Raw genomic sequence first — 21474 nt, 5'->3', positions numbered from 1 at the left:
TACAGAAATATACATATATTTTTTTACATTTAAATGTTCTTTGCACCTGTGAGCAATTTCAGCCGAGAAACTGTCGTGTTATTTTCAATACACGCGACGTTAGGGAGAGACGAGTTTGAATTACAGAGAAGTCGAGAAACAAAGTTTATTAGAACTGCAACCAAAATGTCTACGTCCATTGATAGGTGCGTAATTAAAAACTACTGCGTGTCTACGTTGTAAAAACGCAACATTTTAAATTGCTGCTTGCTTTATACACGAAAACAGAAAGCCAAATAAAATATGAACAAATTTCATTAAATTGAAAAAACGCAAATACTTATGGTCTTTCACATGTAAGAAACAAACACTAATTAATTCTACTCTTATTCTAACTCTAAACTTGCGAATTCCTCTGGGGACACTTGCGTAACCATCAAGTTGCCGTCTGGTAGCATTACCACTACTTTATGAGTACCTCCTATATAAATTGAAAGGGAATTAATAAAGTATTGTAAAAAAAAAACGACTATCAAGAGCAACAACTGAATTTTTTTAATTTTTCGCCTTGTGACATTTTACCTGGGCTGGGCGGCTCCGCTCTCACGACTTGCGCCACAACCTGGTCCTGACCGCCTTCTACCTGCATCTGTTCTTCGGCTACATCGGTATCGTCGGTTTTGACGTGCAGCTCAGTCTTAATGCTGTCGTCGGCCGCGGCCGCAGCGACGGCTACTGCGTCCACGTCCGGATTAATTTCTGGCATTCCCAGCACCGATTCCGGTTCCTCCGCGGGCTCTTCCGGTTGCGTCTCTGCCACCTCGTTCGTCACCAGCAGACATTGTTGCTGCCCGTCGGCGCCTTGAGTTATCAAAATCGTTTGGCCCTGCAAAACAAGTATTTTCGCTGAGAAAAGCAATATTTCTTGTGCCCTGTGAAAACTGAGGTTTCTTTTACACTCTAAACCGTAAAATCATACCAGCCCTTTGAATACAGTGAGCTTCGGTTATAAAGTACCCTCTAGGAACCAGAAAATGCGGAAGTACGCTATAAAAAAAAAACAAAAAAAATTATGTATCAGTAGATTGTAAAAAATTTGTAACAATTGTAGCAGCACAAAGCGCTTCAGAATAACTTGCTACTTCATCGTGTTGAACATCATCGTCGCTTTCGTTTCCAGAGCTTTGACGTTCATTTGGCTGTAAAACTTCAGTAATATCATTATCCGTTAATAACTCCGTTGTTACTGAATTATCACTAACAGTTTGGAAGCTATCCAGTTCAGGAAGATACATTTCAGTGCTGGTTAGATTACGGGAACCTCTGAGTCATCGTCGTCATTATTTTTGTACTCCTCGAACCACTGAACCAGAGGTAAGTGATCCGTCTGAATCAAACTCAATCAAACAATGATTTTATCAATCTTAAAGAACTTAGCGAATCAACATTAAAAAATGCGATTCGAGACAAAAGTGGTCAAAGAGTAGAATGGCTCTAGATCAAACAACGCCTATATAAAAAAGGAACAAAATATTTAATATTGCTCAGGTACAATTACAATGAAGAATACAAAGTTCTAAATTTAAGAGGAAAAGGAAAGGGTAGACCCAATAGTACGCCGAAAGAATCAGATTTAAAAAAGAGCTACTCAAAACCATTGCCAATATTCAAAAACAAAAAGGATGACTTAATTAAACTTTGCCGAACTGGACTTATTCCCAATGAGTATCATAATTTTAATGCTACTTAATTTTTCTTATTAGTAATTATTATTATTTAATAATTTGTTATAATCGTGAATTTGTTATTTAAATAGTTCATAAATGTTAGGGAAACAAATTGACCTTAATTTCCTTCGAATATGAAAATAATAGGTATAATTATATTATGACCAATGAAACAATAATTTTTTTTTTATTATAGTAGTAGATTAATAAAAATCTACTTTCGATATGTATTTCCACTAAAATAAACTTTCAAGGAATAATTGATTTTATAACCATGAGAAAGTGACCAAGTCGAAAATTCCTTCGAATAGAAAAATAACAATAGTTATATGGCTATAATAAAACAATAAGTTATTTTGACTATTGCAGTAGATTAAGCAAAACTTATTCAATATGTATTTCCACTAAAATAAACTTGCATGAAATAATTGAATTTTATATTTGTTCATAAATCTTCAAATATTAATAGCTTAAAACTGTTAATATTGAACTTGGTCACTCTCTCTTGTATACCGACGATTATAAATTTATGAAGAATTTCCTGAATTTGTTTGACTAGTATTCGATATCAAATTTGATCACCTTCTAGAATTTCATGAATTAATTCGTGAAGAAATCGTCAGGGTATTACTAGTGTTAATGTAGTTATTTTTTCGAGGTCGAGTGACTAAACCAAAACTAGCAACCTCGTTTTTATTTATTGAGAATCTCTTTACCTGTTCATTCTGTCCCGCCACTTGGTAGACGGTACCGTCGTCGCCTGTAATGTAGATCGGGTTCTCGCTGTCGGCCATCGTGAACGTCGACAGATCGGCGGTCGTCAAACCCTCGGTGGCCGATGCCAAGGCCTCAGGCTTATTTTCGTCGTTATCCATGGACGTCGGTTCGTCGACCGTCGCTGCGGTTTTCGTCGGGGACCGATTTACCGAGACCGTGTTTTGTTTGCCGACGAATTTGGACCCAGATTCGTCGTCACCTGTTGGCAAATTCGCATCTGCACCATCGGCATTCAAAGACATTCATAAAGATCCGCGTCAGTCAGTGAAATATAGTACCTTATATCTGATTCACAATCATCAGTTGTACTTAATGTACAGTTTTTACCAAAAGAAACCACATAGACGATGGACATGGGTAAACCCAACTGGGAACACAAACAATGAAATAGATTTCTGCATAACAACAAACAAATTTGGCATTGGGAGTGATCGTAGAGCAGTGAGAGCCACAGTAAAATTAAACTTAAAGAACGAGACTAATAAAGAAAGGAACTATAAACCGAGTCTTAAACCAAGCTCTTCAGCCGTAATAGTTTGAAATTATGGATAATAAAATCAAAGAAGAACAGTATTGTGTTAGGGCAGGCACGACAGAAGAAAAACAAACTAAAAAAACCAAACAGCTAATAAAAGAAAAAAAATTAAGAGAGGACAGCACAAAGGAGACTCAGTTAAACTTCGAAGCATGAATAAGATTAAAGGAAATACAACACTGAGAAAATACAACGGTACGATTGAAAAGAACAGAAATATGAAAATTCCTAGAAAAAAAAAAAACAAAACCACGGCAAAAAAATTATTAAACTAAAAGAAAAAGAAGGAAACTTAACAACAAATAGAGAGAAAATTCTGGAGATAACAAAAAACTTTTAGGAAGAATTATATAGAAGACAACTACAGAAAACTGATGAAACACAAATTGGAAAACTCAAAGTAATAAACCAAGGATCTAAACTCATGCCACAAATAACACCGGATTACATGAAAAGTAGCCTACAAGAAATGAAGAACAAGGTACCGGGATGACCAAATAGTGATAGAAGCTATTAAAGTAGGAGAGAAACTACTAGAAGTAATAAAAAAAATATTTAATTTGTTTGAATCAGAGTATCCTCCTCAAAAAAAAGAAGATACAACAGATCTTGAAAATTGTGGACTTATAAGTCTATTATTTCATATTTACAAATGGTTTGCCGAAATCATCACAAAACGGTTAGAACCAAAAAATTTTTATTAAAGATTTTTATTAACTCAGAGAGCAAGCAGGTTTTAGAAAAGGGTATGGAACAAATGATCACCTACAAGGCGTGAAAACTTACGGCAGTCTTGGAAGATGCTTTTAAGGAATTGGATTGGGATAAAAAGGGAGTAAATATCGATGGCGAATATCTGAATCATTTGCGCTTTGCCGATGATATTGTCATTAGAGCTGAAAGTTTAAATGATGCCCTCGAAATGATAAAACAATTAAAACAGGCAATAGGTCTTAGCATTAATTTTCAAAAAACAGAATTAAAAAAAAAGAAATCTCTTAGAAACGCTAAAAAATACAAAAATAAAAATCACCGCTTAAAAAGAACATGGGAACATGGGGCATGGGAAATGTTGAAAACAAAATTTCGCTTGTAGTTAAATGCAAAAATTTAACACAAGAAATGTCAATGCATTAAAAGTTCAGTTAGTCAAAATTATACCGCAGTTAATTGTTAGTGTTAATTTAATAAACAATAATGAAAAAAATCTCAAATGACATAGATCAATTACTGTAGTACAATTTGAACCGACTGGTTCGAAACTATTCATATATTAACACTCGTTTCTTACCTATCAAAGATGGCATGTTGATAACCTGTTTGGCGTTCAGAGGACTCCGGGTGGGAGAAACCGATGTGTTCAAAATAAACGGCTCCTTTTTCGGTGACGTTCTGTAAACGGTCTGCAGTATCCTCGTTGGTTTTTGAGCGCTGCTTGGTCTATGGACAATCGGATTTCTAAGCGTGTTGCGACGAAATCGGCCAAAAAAAAAAACACGTTAATACCTGACTATGGCGTTGCCGACTTTCCTGATAGTTCCCGGAGTTTGCTGCTTGTTCGAATAGACTTGCACCCTGTTGGGACCCGAGCTGCCGGGCCACTGCCTCTGGATTCTGGTACCGGGACTCGCGGTCACCTTTTGCGGCGTAATATTAAACCGCGGCTTCGGGGTCAGCACTTTGGTGCGAACCAAGTTGCCTAAAGTTAAAAATTATAGTTCTAGGGAAAGAGAAACACAAACACGATTGGTACAGTTGAACTACTGCAACAAAAGCGCCGAAAAATTAAAGCCTTTTTGCAGCTAAGCATGAGGGCTACATAAAATCGAACAAATATAAACAAAAACAGCAAAATGCTACATTTGAACTATTAAAGCGAAAATTCGTACCTTCGAGATTGTTTATAGCTTCAAATTTAAAGTTTCACTAGTAAAACACTATTCTTGCTTATAGAACAATAGAAAAAAAAAAGACAAACTAGTACAAACTATGAAAACAAATGTCCAAAGTCCTGCACAGCTTTCGACGAAGGCCTGTTAAAACGAAACAAAAACAATTGATTTGACTTAATAAAACGAAAACTTCCGACAATTTTTTGCGCCTGTGAGGGACCAAAGCAGGTAAAAAATATGCTGCATTCGACCAAAAAAGAAACAAACTAATGCAAACGAAGAAAATGAATAACTGTAACTCACAACAGCACAAAACAAAAAAAGGTACATTTGACCTACTAAAACCAAAACTAATAACCTCGAGCATTTTGTACAGCTGTGGCGGAAAGCTGCCAAAAAGTGGTAATTTCAATAGCAAAGAAAGTAAAAAAAGTGCTACATTTGGACGAAAAAGAAACTACCACAATTTATGAAACCGAACTTTGTTCAAAGGCCTGTTAAAATTAAATATGGTGAAATAAAAAGAGACATTGGACCTACCGAAATAGCAATAGTAATCGCGCATTTGAATCAAAAAGAAAACTCCGAATTTTTTGTGAGGCATCACTTAAAATTAGGAGAAATAACAAAAAAAAAAACAATCCTCACCTTGTTGCTGTGTCTGCATGCCCATCGGAACCTGTCTAATTATGGTACGCGTGGGCGTGGTACCGGGCGTCCGTTGCGATACCGACTGGTTCAGAACCCGTTGCACTTTCCGCTGAACTATCTGCGTCCCCTTTTGCGCCAACGCACCTGAACCTAGGAGCGTACAAAAAAAAAATGGCGTTCATGAAACCCAAAAAAGTTGTTACTCTCTCTTATAGAGAAAAAAACTGGTTCCATGATAAAAATTTCTCGAAAATTTTGCAGAAATAACGATAAAAAATTTCGGATTATCCTGGAAAAAAATGTCATGATATAACACAGATAACAGATTACACTTTTTCTCTCATTAGACAGTAATTTTTAACCAGAAAGCACTTAGAACACATAATAAGTGTTTAATATATCAAAAATGGATACACCCCTGACCATAATATTCATAGATATTAAAATTTCCTTCACTTTATAAGCAGCGATCTTTAACTTCTACACCAATAAAAAAGGGACAGTAAAAAATTATGGTATATAGAGTTCAATGGATATTTTAAATTATATGATGATTTCAAAAGATTGGCCATTTAGATTATTAAGCTTGCTTCAATTTGTGATAAGTTTTAAATATGATTAAAATTATTGATAGAATTAGAACGTTAACGTTAACTATGTCAAAGTCAAAAAGGTGCATTTTTTCTAAACAAGGTTTAACCAGAGCAGAGCATTAGAGTTTGCTATTTTTAAAACAATTTTTGCGATTTTTAGCCAAAGTTACAATTTATTTTAATTATACGAAAAATTGTAGAAAATGAATAGCCTAAATTTGTAAGATTATATAAAGCCTAGAAAACTTAATGCTACAATAAAACGCTATTATTTTGTTGATTACTATAGATTATTTAAAGGTTACTTTTCGTTGACAGCAAATCTAGAAAACAAATTCAGTTGATGCTGCCAGCATTACAAATAATATAACTGGTATGGATATCTTTGAAACTAATAATAGAAACACTGTATACAATTAATTAAAATATTTTACTATATGCAAACTACTTAAAATTATTATACGTAAATGTTATTAAATTTTACAAGTTTTTAGAGTTTTAGTTATCGACTATTCTGTAGTTTACTATATTTGAAATTTTGTGTGACCTAGAGTAAATGTGAATTTCGGACTATCTTTTTCCTTTCCCATTCTTAGATATTCTTATCAATAGAAAATCAGACCTAACATTGGGTCATTGTGCGTACAGAAAACTTACTCACACAGACCAATACCTTAAAGCATTGTCACATCACCATCCGGCCCAAAAATCATCGGTTATCAATACTCTTGTTTACAGAGCAGTAAAACTATCTCAGAGTCACTGAAACCAGAATTAAAACACCTTAACTCTGCCCTCTAATAATTTCCACATTAAAGATATTAGGCGTTCCCCACATATCAAAAGTTCTAAAGAAATATAACATCAAAACCAGATTTACCACTTGTCGAAAAATCTCTCAACATCTTTGATCCGTCAAAGACAAAATTCCATTTGAGATGCCAGGACTTTATAGCCATTAGGCTTCTTTATTATGTTATAGTCAACGACAATTTGGATAAAAATGAATCATATTTGCAGATTTATTTGTCGCGACACATCTTTAATACTTTGTTAAACTAAAACTAGTCACTTTTTGACGAATTCCGAGGATTTACCTGTCAGTGCCTTGTTCAAAATCGAGGCGTCGCCTTTGGCGACCGAGTTCGAGTTCTTAACGACGTATCTGACCATCACGTTGCTCGTCACGGGCTCCACCTTGACCGGAGATTTGAGATCCGTTTCCGTTTCCAAAGGATCCGAATCCATCTGCCAAGAAAATATAACGCCATATAATATAAACGTCATACATGTATGGCGTTTGTCCGTCACCTGTGCGTTCGTGTTTTCAAGGTCGTCTTCGGTTATGTCGGCCGCCGCCAACTTGACGATGTTCTCCAGTTCGTTGGTCGACGGATTATCGACGTTACGCGGGATATCCTCGTTGATTATGACAGGTTTGTCCGGCCCGTATTCGACACCGACCACTTTACCTGAGAACCATTTTTGCAAATACATTCCAACAAAAAAAAAAACAATTTGATCGGCAAAAAAAAATACAAAACTCGAAAACAATATTAAAGGTTTCAATTTAGGTTTTTATATACTTCAAAGTTTCCATCACATCAGAAAATGTTCGAACTAAATGGGTATTTCGACAAAAATCTACCCTAATTTGAAAAATAAGAATTCTCAGGATCTCTTTACAAACAGAAATAGAACAATTCGCTTTTGCACCTTTTGTTCACTTAGTTTGATACTATTTTATCACTAAAGCATACAAAAAAAGCATTTGGAATCCTCGAAATAATATTTATTTCTTATACTTTGGCTAGCTTAAATTTGGTAAATTGATCAATATTCGGTATGAAAGACTTGGTCAAAAAGTCGCACCATGCCAAACTCTGCTAACTTACGCTTACAAATAGTTTTGGTTAGTTTTAATTATTATTATTATTACAATTTAGATAATCATAAAAATGATTTTGGTGTTGATGCTGATTGGACTCTTTTCGCTACATCTCATGGCAAAGGAGCGTGTGATGGCTTAGCAGGGAGTGTAAAAAGACAAACTTATCGTGCTAGTCTTCAACGTGATAAAAACAAACACATAACAACCCCATTTACCTTTTTTCAGTGGTCCCAAAGTTCTTTTTAAAAAAATATTCGCCAATTTCACTATTACAAACCATTAGAAATTTTTTCACTAGAATGCAGGCTCGTTTCAGAGGATGAAAAAGTATTTATTTAAAAAAAAAAAGTTAAAAAAAAACATAAATTACGACAAATTTACAATTTAATTATTTAAGCTTATTTGTTCTATTCAGTATGTTATGATTGTTAATATTGTTAAAAAAATATAAAATTTTATTAATAATAATTATAATGAAATAACATAAATAATAATAAAATTTGTTTTATAATAATATTTTGTACTATTATAGTAAATTATCACTGATAAAACCTTAAATGCAGTTCGAGACGCTCTGCAGCGCGGCGCTTTCACAGCGCTCGGCGCGCTGTCATAAATAAATTCCTTTTGTTTAAACTAACGACGAGCAGTGAAATTTTCTCAAGAAATCTTAAACTTAAATGTGTAAAGCACGTGACCGATAAAAAAACATGATTTATTTTACCAAGAAATCAACTAAAGTTTCATTTGTTAACTTAAAAGTTACTTAACAATACGAAAATAAACAAATAATTTTAAGTCGTTAATGTGTTCTTAAAGTTAACCTTGGATGCTAAAAATGTCATAAATCTACCTCTTACGGTTGATTTTTAATCCATTTTTTAATTGAAAGTGCTTAAAATTTTCTTTATAATTTTTTTTTTGTTAAAATCAAAATTTTAAAAAATCGTTGGAGTGATCAATTTTCCATCATAAGTACTTATAAAAAATATATATAGATTATTTTTTTATGATCAAGTAAGTGGTAAATGGGGAGGTCCACTTGTGATTTTACTCTTATAAGAATAAGTTAGCTTTCACTTTTATGAAACATTTTTGTTAAAAAGTTATAATTCAAAGATTTTTTTTATTAACTTCACACAAGTTACTAAAAAAATAAATATTTTAAGCTACCGTTCGAAACAAAAATTTTCAACTAATTAATTTAAAAAACATCATTTTCTATAGAATTTATTTTTAGAGGTAAAATTCGAGGTCAGGCAACCATTAAAGTGCGTAAAATAATATCGAACTCTGAAAACACACGAAACGAAGCAATTCCTAGAAACAAAGATGGGAAAGCCGGGGTACTGTGCCTAATATTCAATCCAACCATTATTTTGAGAACACGGGAGCAACTTTCTTTTGTCGGAATTATTTATTAATGAAAACTAAAAAAAAAATGTATGTGTTAAATTAAGCACCTATCCAATAAATATCTAGCTATGAACATATAATTTCCACTAAAAAATCTAAACCTTAATGCCCGTTGCAATAAAATCTCGCTTTAACATTTTTGTAAATATTTTCTAACAGAAACGTCGTATGCAGGCCAAATTCGAAAAAAAAAAAGTAAAAAAACCAACCTAAAAAACGAAAATATTCGCGAAGGGACTATACATGTCGCCCTCACCTGTCGAAGGGTCCAACGTAAATTCTCCCGGAGGACTGTCGGGCTCGGGCGCGGGCAGATCCTCGGGGAACTCTAGGGGCTCGACGCCGTCGTCCGATTCCTCGTCGCACGATTTCTCGGGCTGTACCGCCGGTTGGGGCGAAACTGACGGCGACTTCCTCCTTATATCGATGCGGGGCTTTATACTGATCTTGGGCGTCTGCTCTTTCGGCTTGATCTTCGACAGTGCCCTTGTAAATAATGAAAAAAGATAATAAGTAAATAAAATAAAAAGCCAGTTTTATCAAAAAAAAAAAACCTTTCAAGATACCCTAAATTTTTTTCGAACTTCGCGTGATTAGAACTTAATAATAATAATAATAATAATAATAATAATAATAATAATAATAATAATAATAATAATAATAATAATAATAATTCTAATTGCTGAGAAAAATCAAAATAGGATAAAGAGATGTAGCACAAGCTACTCTCAAAAATAGCTCCCCCCATTTCTAGGGAAAATAAAATACTAAAAATAAGATTAGTTTGATTAATCAATAACGTCTCCTTTAGAAATGGGTCCCCAAAATATATATATATATATATATATATATATATATATATATATATATATATATATATATATATATATATATATATATATATATATATATATATATATATATATATATATATATATATATATATTTTTTTTAGGATTTCTAAAATGATTTTGTGAATTTATCTTAATGAAATTTTAATTGGCTGCATTTGTTTTGGGTTTTAGAGATATCAAGGTAAACAAAAAATCAAAATGTACGGTTAGTAGCCAAGTATTTTTCCAAGTGACGTATAAAAAAAACACTATCAATTTTCTGACATATAAGCCTACATCATGTTCTTTAAATGGAACACCCTGTATATTATACGTGTTTTTTTAATAGAATCTTATTCCGATTAGAATGATGTAACACACTTTATATTTTAGTAGACTCGTTTTTGACAAATAGGCAAAAACAGGAAATTTTTATATAATTTCAAAGAGTGCCCAGACTGACAAATAAAAATATGTTTGTTTGACATAATAGTAAACAACGTTGATGGTTGAATGATTGTTCAAGTCATTATTGTGAAAATAGTTTTTCGTGATAGGCTTCAAGTATACTATCTGAATAACAAAAGTCGTCAGTACATTAGACTTTAGCCTAATATTTCCAAAGCTGGCAAAGAAATTTGCAGAAAACATTGTAAATGCTAAAAAGGGAATCATGATGTTTTAAATGAAGAAAATAAGGCAAACACATTAGGATTCAATGAAGCACATCCAGTTTCCTCTATTGCTAGACTATATGAATTGACAGGTATTTCTCGGGGATCAATCCACTCAGTTTTGAAAGAATATAAATGTAATAACTAAGTGCAGACAATGTCGAAGGTGGATGCAGTTTGGTTTGGATATTTTAAATAGACATGAGAATAATAATTTTTTGAAAAATATTTTATAGACTGATGAAAGTTCGTTCGCGATATTGATCTTTATATCATTCTAGACAAATACAAGATATAAAAACCCAGGGGTACCAATTAATTAATGTATGGTGTGGTATCATAGATGGGCATATTTTGTTTCCCATAAAGCTAACTGGAGATCATTATTTGCATGGAGCACCAAATAGAACAATATATAGAAGATTTACCTCTAAATGTTTCAAGTTAAATTTTCTTAACATGGAATATCACGCATAGAACTCCTTGTAATAATGTCTTGGAACTTCGGCACAGGATTTCAGAGAGCAATCAATCAGTAATCCGGAAACGTTACTAAATGCAAGACACCATAAAATTAGAGTGTATGAGAAATGTGTTCGGAAAATGATGGTCACATAGAGCAGTATTTGAATTCTTAAAGAATTGTTTACTTTGGTTTGTCTTGTCATTTTGTCAATTTTTATTGTTTTTGACCTACATTAATTTGTAAATAATTATTGTTGTTGCAGTCAGTAATTATAAAATATAAAGTGCGTTTCATCATTTTAATCGGAATAAGATATTCTATTAAACATATAAATAATATACAGGGTTTTCAATTCAAACAAATATGACGTAGGCTTTAATGAGAGAAAATTGATAGTGTTTTGTTTTATACGTCACTTGAAAAAATACTTGCCTACTAACATTACATTTTGTTTTTTTGTTTAACTTGATACCTCTAAAAACAAAAAAGTTACAGCCGATTAAAATGTTATCAAGACATATTGAAGGCACGGTACACTATGTATAATTAAAATGCATTTAATAAGCATTACACCAGATACGTCAAAAATGTAAAGAATTTAAAATAGATTTAAAAATCAAACTGAAAAGTATAGAGTGTTAACATTTTTCAATGCTCCAATATGCCAACAAAATTCTACAATTGCCATAAAGCATAGAAATTTCTGTGCACAAGTTATAAATGTAAATTTTTTCTGACTATCACATCTAATATGATTTAAACTGTTAATATTTTAAGTTGATTAAAAAATGTTTTTTGTAACTTCATAATATTTGGTGCTTTTCTGAAAGGTCCCAATATTCCATTCCAATGGATGGGACCTGACCATGTCTGTCTCAAGTGAAACAACTTCGTCAATCTTCTGACACGTCCACAAAAACTGCTCAGTCCTGAACGAAGACAAGAAAAGTCCTAGGAATATTACACAAGTTGATTCACTGGTCAAATTTTATCCCCTTCATCTCTAAGCTGCATTCTATCGCAACACATAGCACATATATTTTTTTACATTGGATGCTAACTTACTTGTATGTTTTCGGGGTAGACGACTTGTTAACGCTGGAAATGGAATTCAATCCGACGCCCCCCGGCTTGGGCGACACTTGGATAATCTGTTTCGTCAGGTTTCCGTCCTTTTTCACGATTTTAATTTGCGTTTGACCAATTTTCGGCGCCACCTTCACGATGGTCTGGCCACCGCTGGTGGCTACTTTGGACGTGGTCGAATCTAACTTGATAATCCCTGGAAACACAGGGCGTTGCTTAGCGATATTCAACGGTGCCATTAATTGGAGGTCATTGCAGTATCCAATTTCCATTGATTGAAAGGCACGACAAAATGTGTCCTTCCAAAAATAAAAAAAGGATTCAAATATAATTCGTGATTATTTATTTGGAACCTTTGTGCACCTTCCACGACCTTCACTCAATCTAAATTTCCGACTATTGCGAGCATCCGGTAAAATATTCGCATATCGAACACCTTGTAAAAGATGGTCGTAATTGGGCTGTTTTAATAGGAAAAAAACTATTTCTGACCAAGAAATTTCTGATTCAAATGAAAACATTGTTAGGGCACCTACTAGAAATATAAAGGCCCTGCCTAGACCGATAATAGAGGAACTTATGCGCATGCGCGAGATTTAAAATCTCGTTTTTAACCAAGGACCATTTTTGTGGGACTATTCTCTTAAAATATGCATAGATCTCATTAGATATTTTGGAAAAACGAGGTAAGTGTGCGGAAATGGCTGGTTGCAAAGAAAATGCCGCAAAATGCAGATTAGTGAGTGAAATGTATCTGACACCACGTTCAATGAGATTCAAATAAACATTGTTTATAACTTAATAACTAAATAACTAAATAATAGAATAGTGTTTTCTACATCTGGGCGGGAGCATCTCCTGAGATACACTAGACTCGCACATATTTTGCATAAGCTACTAACGTTAGGTGCCTACTTTTAGTTTGTTTATGGGATCCGTTTTTCACTTGCATCGAAGGCAACAAAAAAAAAGCAACCAAAACCGGCAAAAAATTGTTGAGTTGCTGAAACTACTGCTAAAAAATTGCAACTGCAACCGATTTGTACTAGACAAAAAAACCTAACTGAAAATTGAACAAACACGATTTCTCTATCACGTTCAGAAATAGGTTTTTCCCGTTAAAACGCGACCACCCTGTATAACGCGCGTAAAAACTTACCGGCCGTTTTCGACATAATATACACGCCGGAGCTTAACGCGGGCAACTGTTTCTGGTTGATCCTGACGACTCCGTTGGCGTCGGGAATCAGAATGTTCGACGGCAATATCTGTTGTTGGGACGGCGTGTTCATAACCGCCTTGATGCTCGATTTGGGTTCCTTCTTCGTCACCTTGGGCTTGATCTCATCCTCCGAATCGTCGGAAAAGTCCTCGAGTTTCATCTTCTTTTCAAAGTCGACGTCGCTGTCGTCGTCATCGTGGGCGCGTTTGACACCGCCGGGTCCGCCCTCTTCGTCCGATATGTTGCCGCACCACGCCTTCATGTGATTCAGCGCCTTTTGTTTTGAATTTCTTTGCGGTCGCCTACTTAAATAAAATAGTCGCCGAATATTAACATTGAAGAGGTTGTAGCACACTGTACAGAATAAATTATATGTTGCCTCACTCGAGGCCACGCCCCAAGGAGAGCCCAAACTATTGAAATGAACCCATAATACATTTCGTACAATTAACGTTTTCCTTATCATAGACACAAAACAAGCGATTTAAGTCGTTTTGTTACCATAGAAACTTCAACAATAATTGTGTAACGTTTGTTGTCAGTCATGAGAACATATAGTAGCAGGTAGTTTGTAAATATTACATTTGATAAAGACACGGTGTTGTCGAAACAATTGTCTGAATCTGAACTTTTAGTTCTTATTTATTTCTCAAATATATAAACATAACATAAAGCATATTTTTTAATTATATGTTATTAATTAAAGAAAAATACAAAACAAAACCAAAACAGGAAAAAACCTAAGAATCACTTGGAAAAATTATATGGAAAATCAACTTCATCAAATAAATAAAAACGCACACTCACCCCCCGGAGGTAAAGTCCATGCTGCTGCCGCTGCTGCTCGAAGACGGTTTCGGTGCGATCGGAATGAACTGACTTGACACCCCTTTGGCACCGAGCTTTGCGGGCCTGCCCCGCCCCTTGATAACGGCCCCGGCCGCTTTAGCTTTCTCCTCCTTGACTCGCTTCAGCTGATCCTCGAATTGCTCAAGCATCTGTTTGCAGTGGCTCAAGTTTGATACCGGTTCCCAAGTGTTAGAATCGCTGTTGAAAAATTTATCAGTAGCGTTTGAGGTTATGTATGACAAGCCGCGCAGTACGGATTTTCACATTTGAAAGTCCCTAATTCTGAAGGAAACGAAGACAGTTTTATTTAATTCGTCAAATGAATTCAATTTAAGTGGAAGGGTATAAGGCCGTTTAATTCGCAAAATAAACAAAGGAGTTGGCTAGAACCACTTCTGTCCCCGCCACAACTAAAAAACATTAGATCGGTAAGAGTGGATTTGTTATTGGGGAATGACGTTTTCCAGGCAGATTTTTTCTCAAAGCTTTTTCTCAGAATCAACAAACAGATCTTTTTGTTTGGATATTTATAAATTTTCAGATTTTGTTTCCTAAATCAGTTACGTCATATATATTTACAATGCAAATAGCATGTACGGCCGCTTCAGACCTGACCTAAGAGAAATCCAGGAAAAACAACAAAAGAACAGCAAACACTTGTTCCGTTCTTCCCTCATTTAATATTAAGAGTATTTCAGTTTGTTTTATGTTTCTTTTTGTTTTACTCACACGACTTTGTACATATGTCTTCGTTCCATAAATAAAATACTCTTTCTATACCTGTAATTATGTAAACTGTTCTCCGCAGTATTCTATAGAATAAATAAAACTTTTACAGTTATTTTAAAGTCTTTGAGCAATATGAAACAAGTTTTTTTCATTAGGTCCCCCAAAGAAGAAATAAGTATCTAAAAATTGACACACAATCTCCATTATAAATTTCATATAGTGATGACTAATGCAAATAGCCTTTACGTTACACATTGAAACAACTTTGTTCTCAATATAATCAATAAGCTTTCACTTATCTATAACAAGTCATAAGTATTGTGCACTATGGACTGTAATCCTGAATGATTTTTATTTTTTTGAGAAAATATCAAATAGGTGGTTTTTTGTATTGGCTGTTAATTTATTTTTAATCTATAATAAATATGGAGATCACTTTCGTTAAGTGGATGCAAAATAATATCGCAAAAACCAGATTATTTCAATGTACGCCCTCAAATACATGCAAAATCGTCAAATCTCTACAGTGTGGGCAAAAAAAACAAAGCCCTGAAAATTTTTAAATGTAAGGATGCCATCTCACTTGCTATAGAAAAAATTGTTAAAAATTCATCATATATTTTCCTTTTGAAAAGAATTTGTTACATAATTCTTTTTACAAAACTTCTAGATTCCTCCTGCGTCGGTTTTTATTGAGTCGAAATTGTTAATTCAGAAGTTTCGTAAGAAGTATTACAGTAGTCTGTGGAAGTTTCTTTGAAAAATTGTTACATGATTATAAAGCACAGTTAAATACATTTTTACATTCTACCGCTGCTACTACTGCTCCAAGATGGTTTCTGAATAATAATAATAATAACAAAACAATAACCAACAATATTTTTATATTCAGACGAAATTAATATTCACTCTGGGAAAATGAAAAATTCTTAGATTTTTTCTGAGGAAACCGGAAAAAAGTCTATGACCCGTTAAGAATATCCTGACTATTCTAGACGATCAAGAATAACAGAATATGGTTTTGGTCACTAGGGCACAAGCTCACCTTCCGAAATTCTCCCACTTGATCTGATACTCCCAAGTTTTCCGCCGCGGATTAAACCTTTTTGCCAATATTTTCTCGACCGCGTACTCCTGCTTCTGTGTGGAGAAAATTTTTGTAGTTCTTATTGCTTTATTCGAATTCGGATCGCTATTCTAAAACATTACCCCCTCCGGACGTTAGCGATAAAACAAGGACGGAAAAAACTGAGCATAATAACAATAACAATCATAACAATATAATGATATTACAATTAACAATAAAACTTGCAGTTTTCTCAAAATTACCTTGGTACTGGGTAGTATCGTCACGTCGTTGTTCAGTTTAACCGGCTTCACGATACTCTTTTTAATTAGATTGCTTGAATTGTGTTCGTCGATGATCTCCGAATTCTCTTTGTTGCTGTCGACTAAAAGAAAAATCAAAATGTCACTTTGACATACGCCAACTCGTCAACGAATACGGCTGCAACCAATAAACTCACCGCTTTCGAGCGCTAATGGATCGCTATCATCAGCCTAAAAAGTAATAAACACTGAAATAGTTTAAATGGGGACCTTAGTACCGAGAGCAATAAGATGGAGATACATAGTGTTCTTTTTAATTTTGGTGTTACAACGACACTATAAACATAACTCCTCGAAATTTTTAACTCTTTCCTTGAACGGCGATATATCTAATTCCACTTTGCGAGAAATTTTTTTGCACTTTCATAGATTTCTATTGAATTTTCGCATCGTCATTTTTAAAATCATGCGGTGAATACAAACAAAATCGTCCGCATCTGTCATATACTTCTCAACGCCGACTTAAATTGTCACAGATGTGCAGTTTCCATGAACAACCGCATTAGTTGTAAAAAAAAAGCGAGCATGCAACTTTGCGATTTCTTTGAAAAAACTCAATTATTACACAGCAGATTTCGAACCCATTGGGTTAATATTGACAGTTATCTCCATCTTACAGCACCCCATAGAGGCGATTATTACCCTTTGAGAGAAGGAGTGTTTCCCTTTGGCCTCCGTTATTTTGGCATTGCCTATTCTGGTATCGAACTGTATGGACTGTCCCGCAGTAATCCAAGCGTTTTTGTCTTGTTGGGACAGCTTGCACCATTTTTGGTAAATGCCCCAAGCGGATGGTTGACTATCATCTTCCGCACTCTTAAAATTCATTTTATCTTTGTATTTATTATTATCTATTATCTATCTAAAATTTTTTAAGCGTTACATAGTACAATTTTTTCAACGTTTTTTTAACAGATGTTTGAGGTTACCCTCAATTTTTGTACAAACTTTCCCAGTTTTCAATATCAAAATTTAAGTAAAAACTTTTTCTGCATTTTAAATACAATGCTGTCACTCGAAGAATAGAAAAAAATCACTAAAAGGGCAGTTAATTAATGTCTGCCAATGGAATTATTTTTGATTACACAAAAAAGTGATAAAAATACATTTTGGATAATTTAAACATCTTTTAGTATGAAAAATAAATTTTATACTTACCTAATCATTAGTACCTATTGAAGTTTTTTTTTTCATTGTAATAACTACACTGACGCATTATCTAGTTTATTTTTTACTTCAAAAGTTGATTTTATTTTTAAATCGTTAGATTTAGCTGTTAAGTAAGAGTTATGTAAGAACCACATCCTTACGAAGGGATTATATTATGAGCGACTCCATTTGTACAAGTCAATAAGGAATTTAAAAAGGATGCATATTTTTATAAAAGAGCTCTTAAGATATTTAAGAGATAATATTCCGAATGGCTAACTTAGTACTTAATATTTTACATTATGCATTTTTCTATATGTAAATGTTTGGTTTATAAATTATAAATGTTAAATGCTAAATAAACCACTATTCTATCCCACATTTTGGTTAATATGCACATGGTTATCAAAACAATTATTAGTACAAGATATTAATTAACTTCACCTATCTTACCTTCAAATATTTTGTTTTCCACAAAACAAATCCCCACACTTGGGCTTTGTTTTCATTTTCACAGTTCTTTATAAGAGTTGAAACTCCCGAGCACTTGTCTTGTTTATGGTTCTGAAATTCCTCCAAAAAATGGAAGGCAGTGTGACAGGCGCCACATACCAAAACATCCATCTTTACAATTTCCTCTTGTGCCTCTACAAGATAAAGTAGGGGTGTTCAGCGTATAAAAAATAATAAAAAATAAAGTTTAAAGCAGATAAAAATAAGTAAAAAAAATCATACCTCCTAATATGCTTTATTTTGGAGAGTCGGGGTGTTCAAATATTGTAAAAAAAACAGCTCTTTCCAATTTTTTTTCTTAATTTTGCGGTCAAACAAAACAAAAATTCATGAAGAGTGTTCGTTTTATTTATTATTATTAACAAAATTGCGATAAATCATTATTTCAAATAATTAAAACTCCCTCACGAAAGCTAGCGGTTAAACAAAAACTATAAATAAGCTAAAAATTTGTTTTTAATTGGCAATAACACATACTAAGTTTGAAAGGAAAATCTAGAAGAGATTTCTTTTCAAATAGGAAAAAACGATTTTTTCGTAACATTTCAACACTCCGAAATGAATCATTATAGGATGTAAATTTATATACATTTTTTAATTATTATACTGCTGAATACACTGTTAAAGTTTCTCGGCTATTAAAGTTTCTATATCATAATTTGAACTACCAAATAAATATGTTTTCAAAACTTTGAAAAACTTACTTGCAATGAGGAATGGATCTTGCGATACTTCTGAGGAATCCTCAAACTCATTAATGCCTATTGATTCCTTGTCTTTCATCTCCATTTTAAGTTCATTTAGTACATCATTCTTTGGCGTCGGTTCTTCCTTATTTTCATCGCATTCATTCTCTAGATCTTTTGTTAATTCCGCTGCAGAATCCATCAATTCCACATTTTCATTTTCATTGAACATGGTGGATCCATTAGTTTCACTGGACTCGATAATTTTAGATTCTGCCGGTTCCTCCACTTCCATTGGCACGGGCTCGGTAATAGCTTTGTCAGACTCGTCCTCTTTGAGCTCATCGGTAATAGCTTCTTCTGTTGTATCTTTATCTGACGATTTGTCCACGTTATCTAAATCGTCCGCAACACTGCGTTTCGAAGACAACTGTTCATCCGCTATCTTTTTAATGAACTGGTCGATGGCAATTGACGGATCATCTTCAGCTTGAGAGTCGCCCAGTGTTTCCTCGGATTCCGCATTTTCGCAATCGTTTTCTGAAGGTTGTGTGGGTTCAATAATCTGTTTGGGATCGACTGAAGGAGTTGCGTCGACGGAACTAAATGACTCCGATTCCGACGCTAAAACGTCCACCGTCGAGATTAAAGAATCACTAGGCGGCGTCGATGTGAAAGAAATTTCGGAAGTCTCAGATGAGACCATCGGCAAAGAGGGTTCAACGGGTAAATCATCGACCGCGTCTAACGAAGGCATAGACACACTATGCCTGGCCGCCGCTCCTTCCTTTGATATTTCATCCATTTTCGCGGCTTATTTATCGCACCTGAAAGCATTTTAGATGGACACGAGATATTTTAGGTTGGAACTGAAAATTCGGCCATTTATTATAATATTTATATTTAGCGCCAAAAATTAGATTTTTCGAACAAGCTATCCCGGACCCAAGAAAAGACGATTCCGCTGTCAAACAAGATGGCCGGATTCGTGAGAAGAAAAGAAACGAGTGCATACAAACGTCAGACACAAAAAATGTAACAAAAAATACATGTTTACTACGCTATAGCTCAATTTTAATGTATTATTTAACTCTAAATAAATATTATACTTTATAATATACCTTACAAGCAGATTTTTATGAAATTCACCACAAGCGTTCCAAACATAGCGAAAGTGCTGCCGCGACAACTTGCTTCACTAGAACATGGCGGGAAATGCCAATCAACGTGTATCAAACTGCCGTAGAAATTTTAACTTTTTAACGGCCTTTTTAATATCGGAGCTTACATTTAAATGGACATTTTTCGATTCTGATAATTTCCTTCTCACTGACCGGTAATGTTGGCTAATCTGTTAAATATATTTTTTATTTTTTTAGGCGTTAGGTTGGCACTAATATTCTCCTAAACAAGGATATCTATAAGTATATTTGCCACACAAGATAAGGATAGAGTGCACTTATACTAAATTTAAAACAATTATAATAATTTTTGAAGAGGAAGTGTTTGGCTTCGTTATACTTTCAACAGATAATTTTTTCAGATATGGCTTTCCGAGTAAAAAATATTATAGATTTAGCCAATGTTTCTGCACTTACTGCTTTGTTATCCAGAAATACCAATAATAAATAAATTCATTTTTAAATAAAAGAGCAAGGCCAATCATGAGATTAAATGATCACAACTTTCGATAAGACAAGTAATGACATCACGATAAAATGGACCGAGAACAACTGGAAAAATGCCTTTTCCAAATATGAAATATTATTATTGAATTTGTAAAGACCAAGTTGCATTGGAAACAACCCTCAAGAGATATAAATACATGTAACAATGGCGAATTTGCTCCCGTAAACCCGATTTTTATGTTCAGTATGCATATCATAGAATTTAATTCCATAATTACTTTGTCTATGTTCAGTATCACACTCTATTGCATGACAACGGCAAACGACATCAAACACAGAACAAAAAATAACTTCAAATGTTTTACTTAACCAAAACGCTTTGTTGGTTGCCGACGTGAGTCACAATGGGGTTCTGTATTTTGTGTTGCCAATGTGAAACAATGGAAAGGTCATTTATATTTTTTCGCGGAAAGTTTTCGTATTTATCAGATATGGGAAGTAAACATGTCAATTTAGATTTTGTCCAAGATCTGATAATACAATTTAATAATTACGGTTTGTAACTAGAATTTAAACGAAGAATCAATATTTGTGCTATTCACCAAATATCTAGATTAGCAGAGGTTAAACGAATTAGTGGCCCAATTCGTTAGCTTTATGTGTTGTTTTGTTTTGCAGTAGCTTAACCATGCTCTTTACAAATCTGGTTTCTTTCTGCGTCGGTTGTTGAATCGAATGGAAGTGAGTTTCTTTAAAAAATAAACTTAACCTTACTTATTAATTCTTCGA

At 33.9% G+C, this 21474-nt stretch overlaps 1 protein-coding gene across 4 annotated transcripts; it reads right to left on the bottom strand.

Annotated features, from left to right (window-relative positions):
- Positions 1-131: 131 nt before the first annotated feature.
- On the bottom strand, positions 132-20310 carry LOC132703984 (uncharacterized). Of its 4 annotated transcripts, none has more exons than XM_060673562.1 (19): positions 20179-20310; positions 19076-19884; positions 18312-18505; positions 17352-17525; positions 16847-16880; positions 16650-16771; positions 16366-16517; positions 14550-14789; positions 13680-14047; positions 12500-12716; positions 9718-9947; positions 7466-7626; positions 7252-7402; positions 5559-5711; positions 4525-4717; positions 4310-4458; positions 2423-2682; positions 562-865; positions 132-460 (listed from the first exon to the last, which is right to left on the bottom strand). In XM_060673562.1, the coding sequence occupies exons 2-19, from the start codon at positions 19860-19862 to the stop codon at positions 366-368; spliced, it is 3984 nt and encodes a 1327-aa protein (XP_060529545.1). In that variant the 5' UTR covers positions 19863-19884; positions 20179-20310; the 3' UTR covers positions 132-365. The 4 variants fall into 4 exon arrangements, with proteins under 4 accessions (XP_060529545.1, XP_060529547.1, XP_060529548.1 ...); XM_060673564.1 differs by having other exon boundaries at positions 13680-14044; XM_060673565.1 differs by having other exon boundaries at positions 16366-16460.
- Between the last annotated feature and the right edge of the window lie 1164 nt (positions 20311-21474).

The sequence above is a fragment of the Cylas formicarius genome, unplaced genomic scaffold (genome assembly GCF_029955315.1).
Source record: "Cylas formicarius isolate icCylForm1 unplaced genomic scaffold, icCylForm1.1 PGA_scaffold_6__28_contigs__length_40554024, whole genome shotgun sequence".
In the NCBI taxonomy this organism is placed as follows: domain Eukaryota; kingdom Metazoa; phylum Arthropoda; class Insecta; order Coleoptera; family Brentidae; genus Cylas; species Cylas formicarius.
This window is presented reverse-complemented; position numbering and strand designations above follow the sequence as displayed.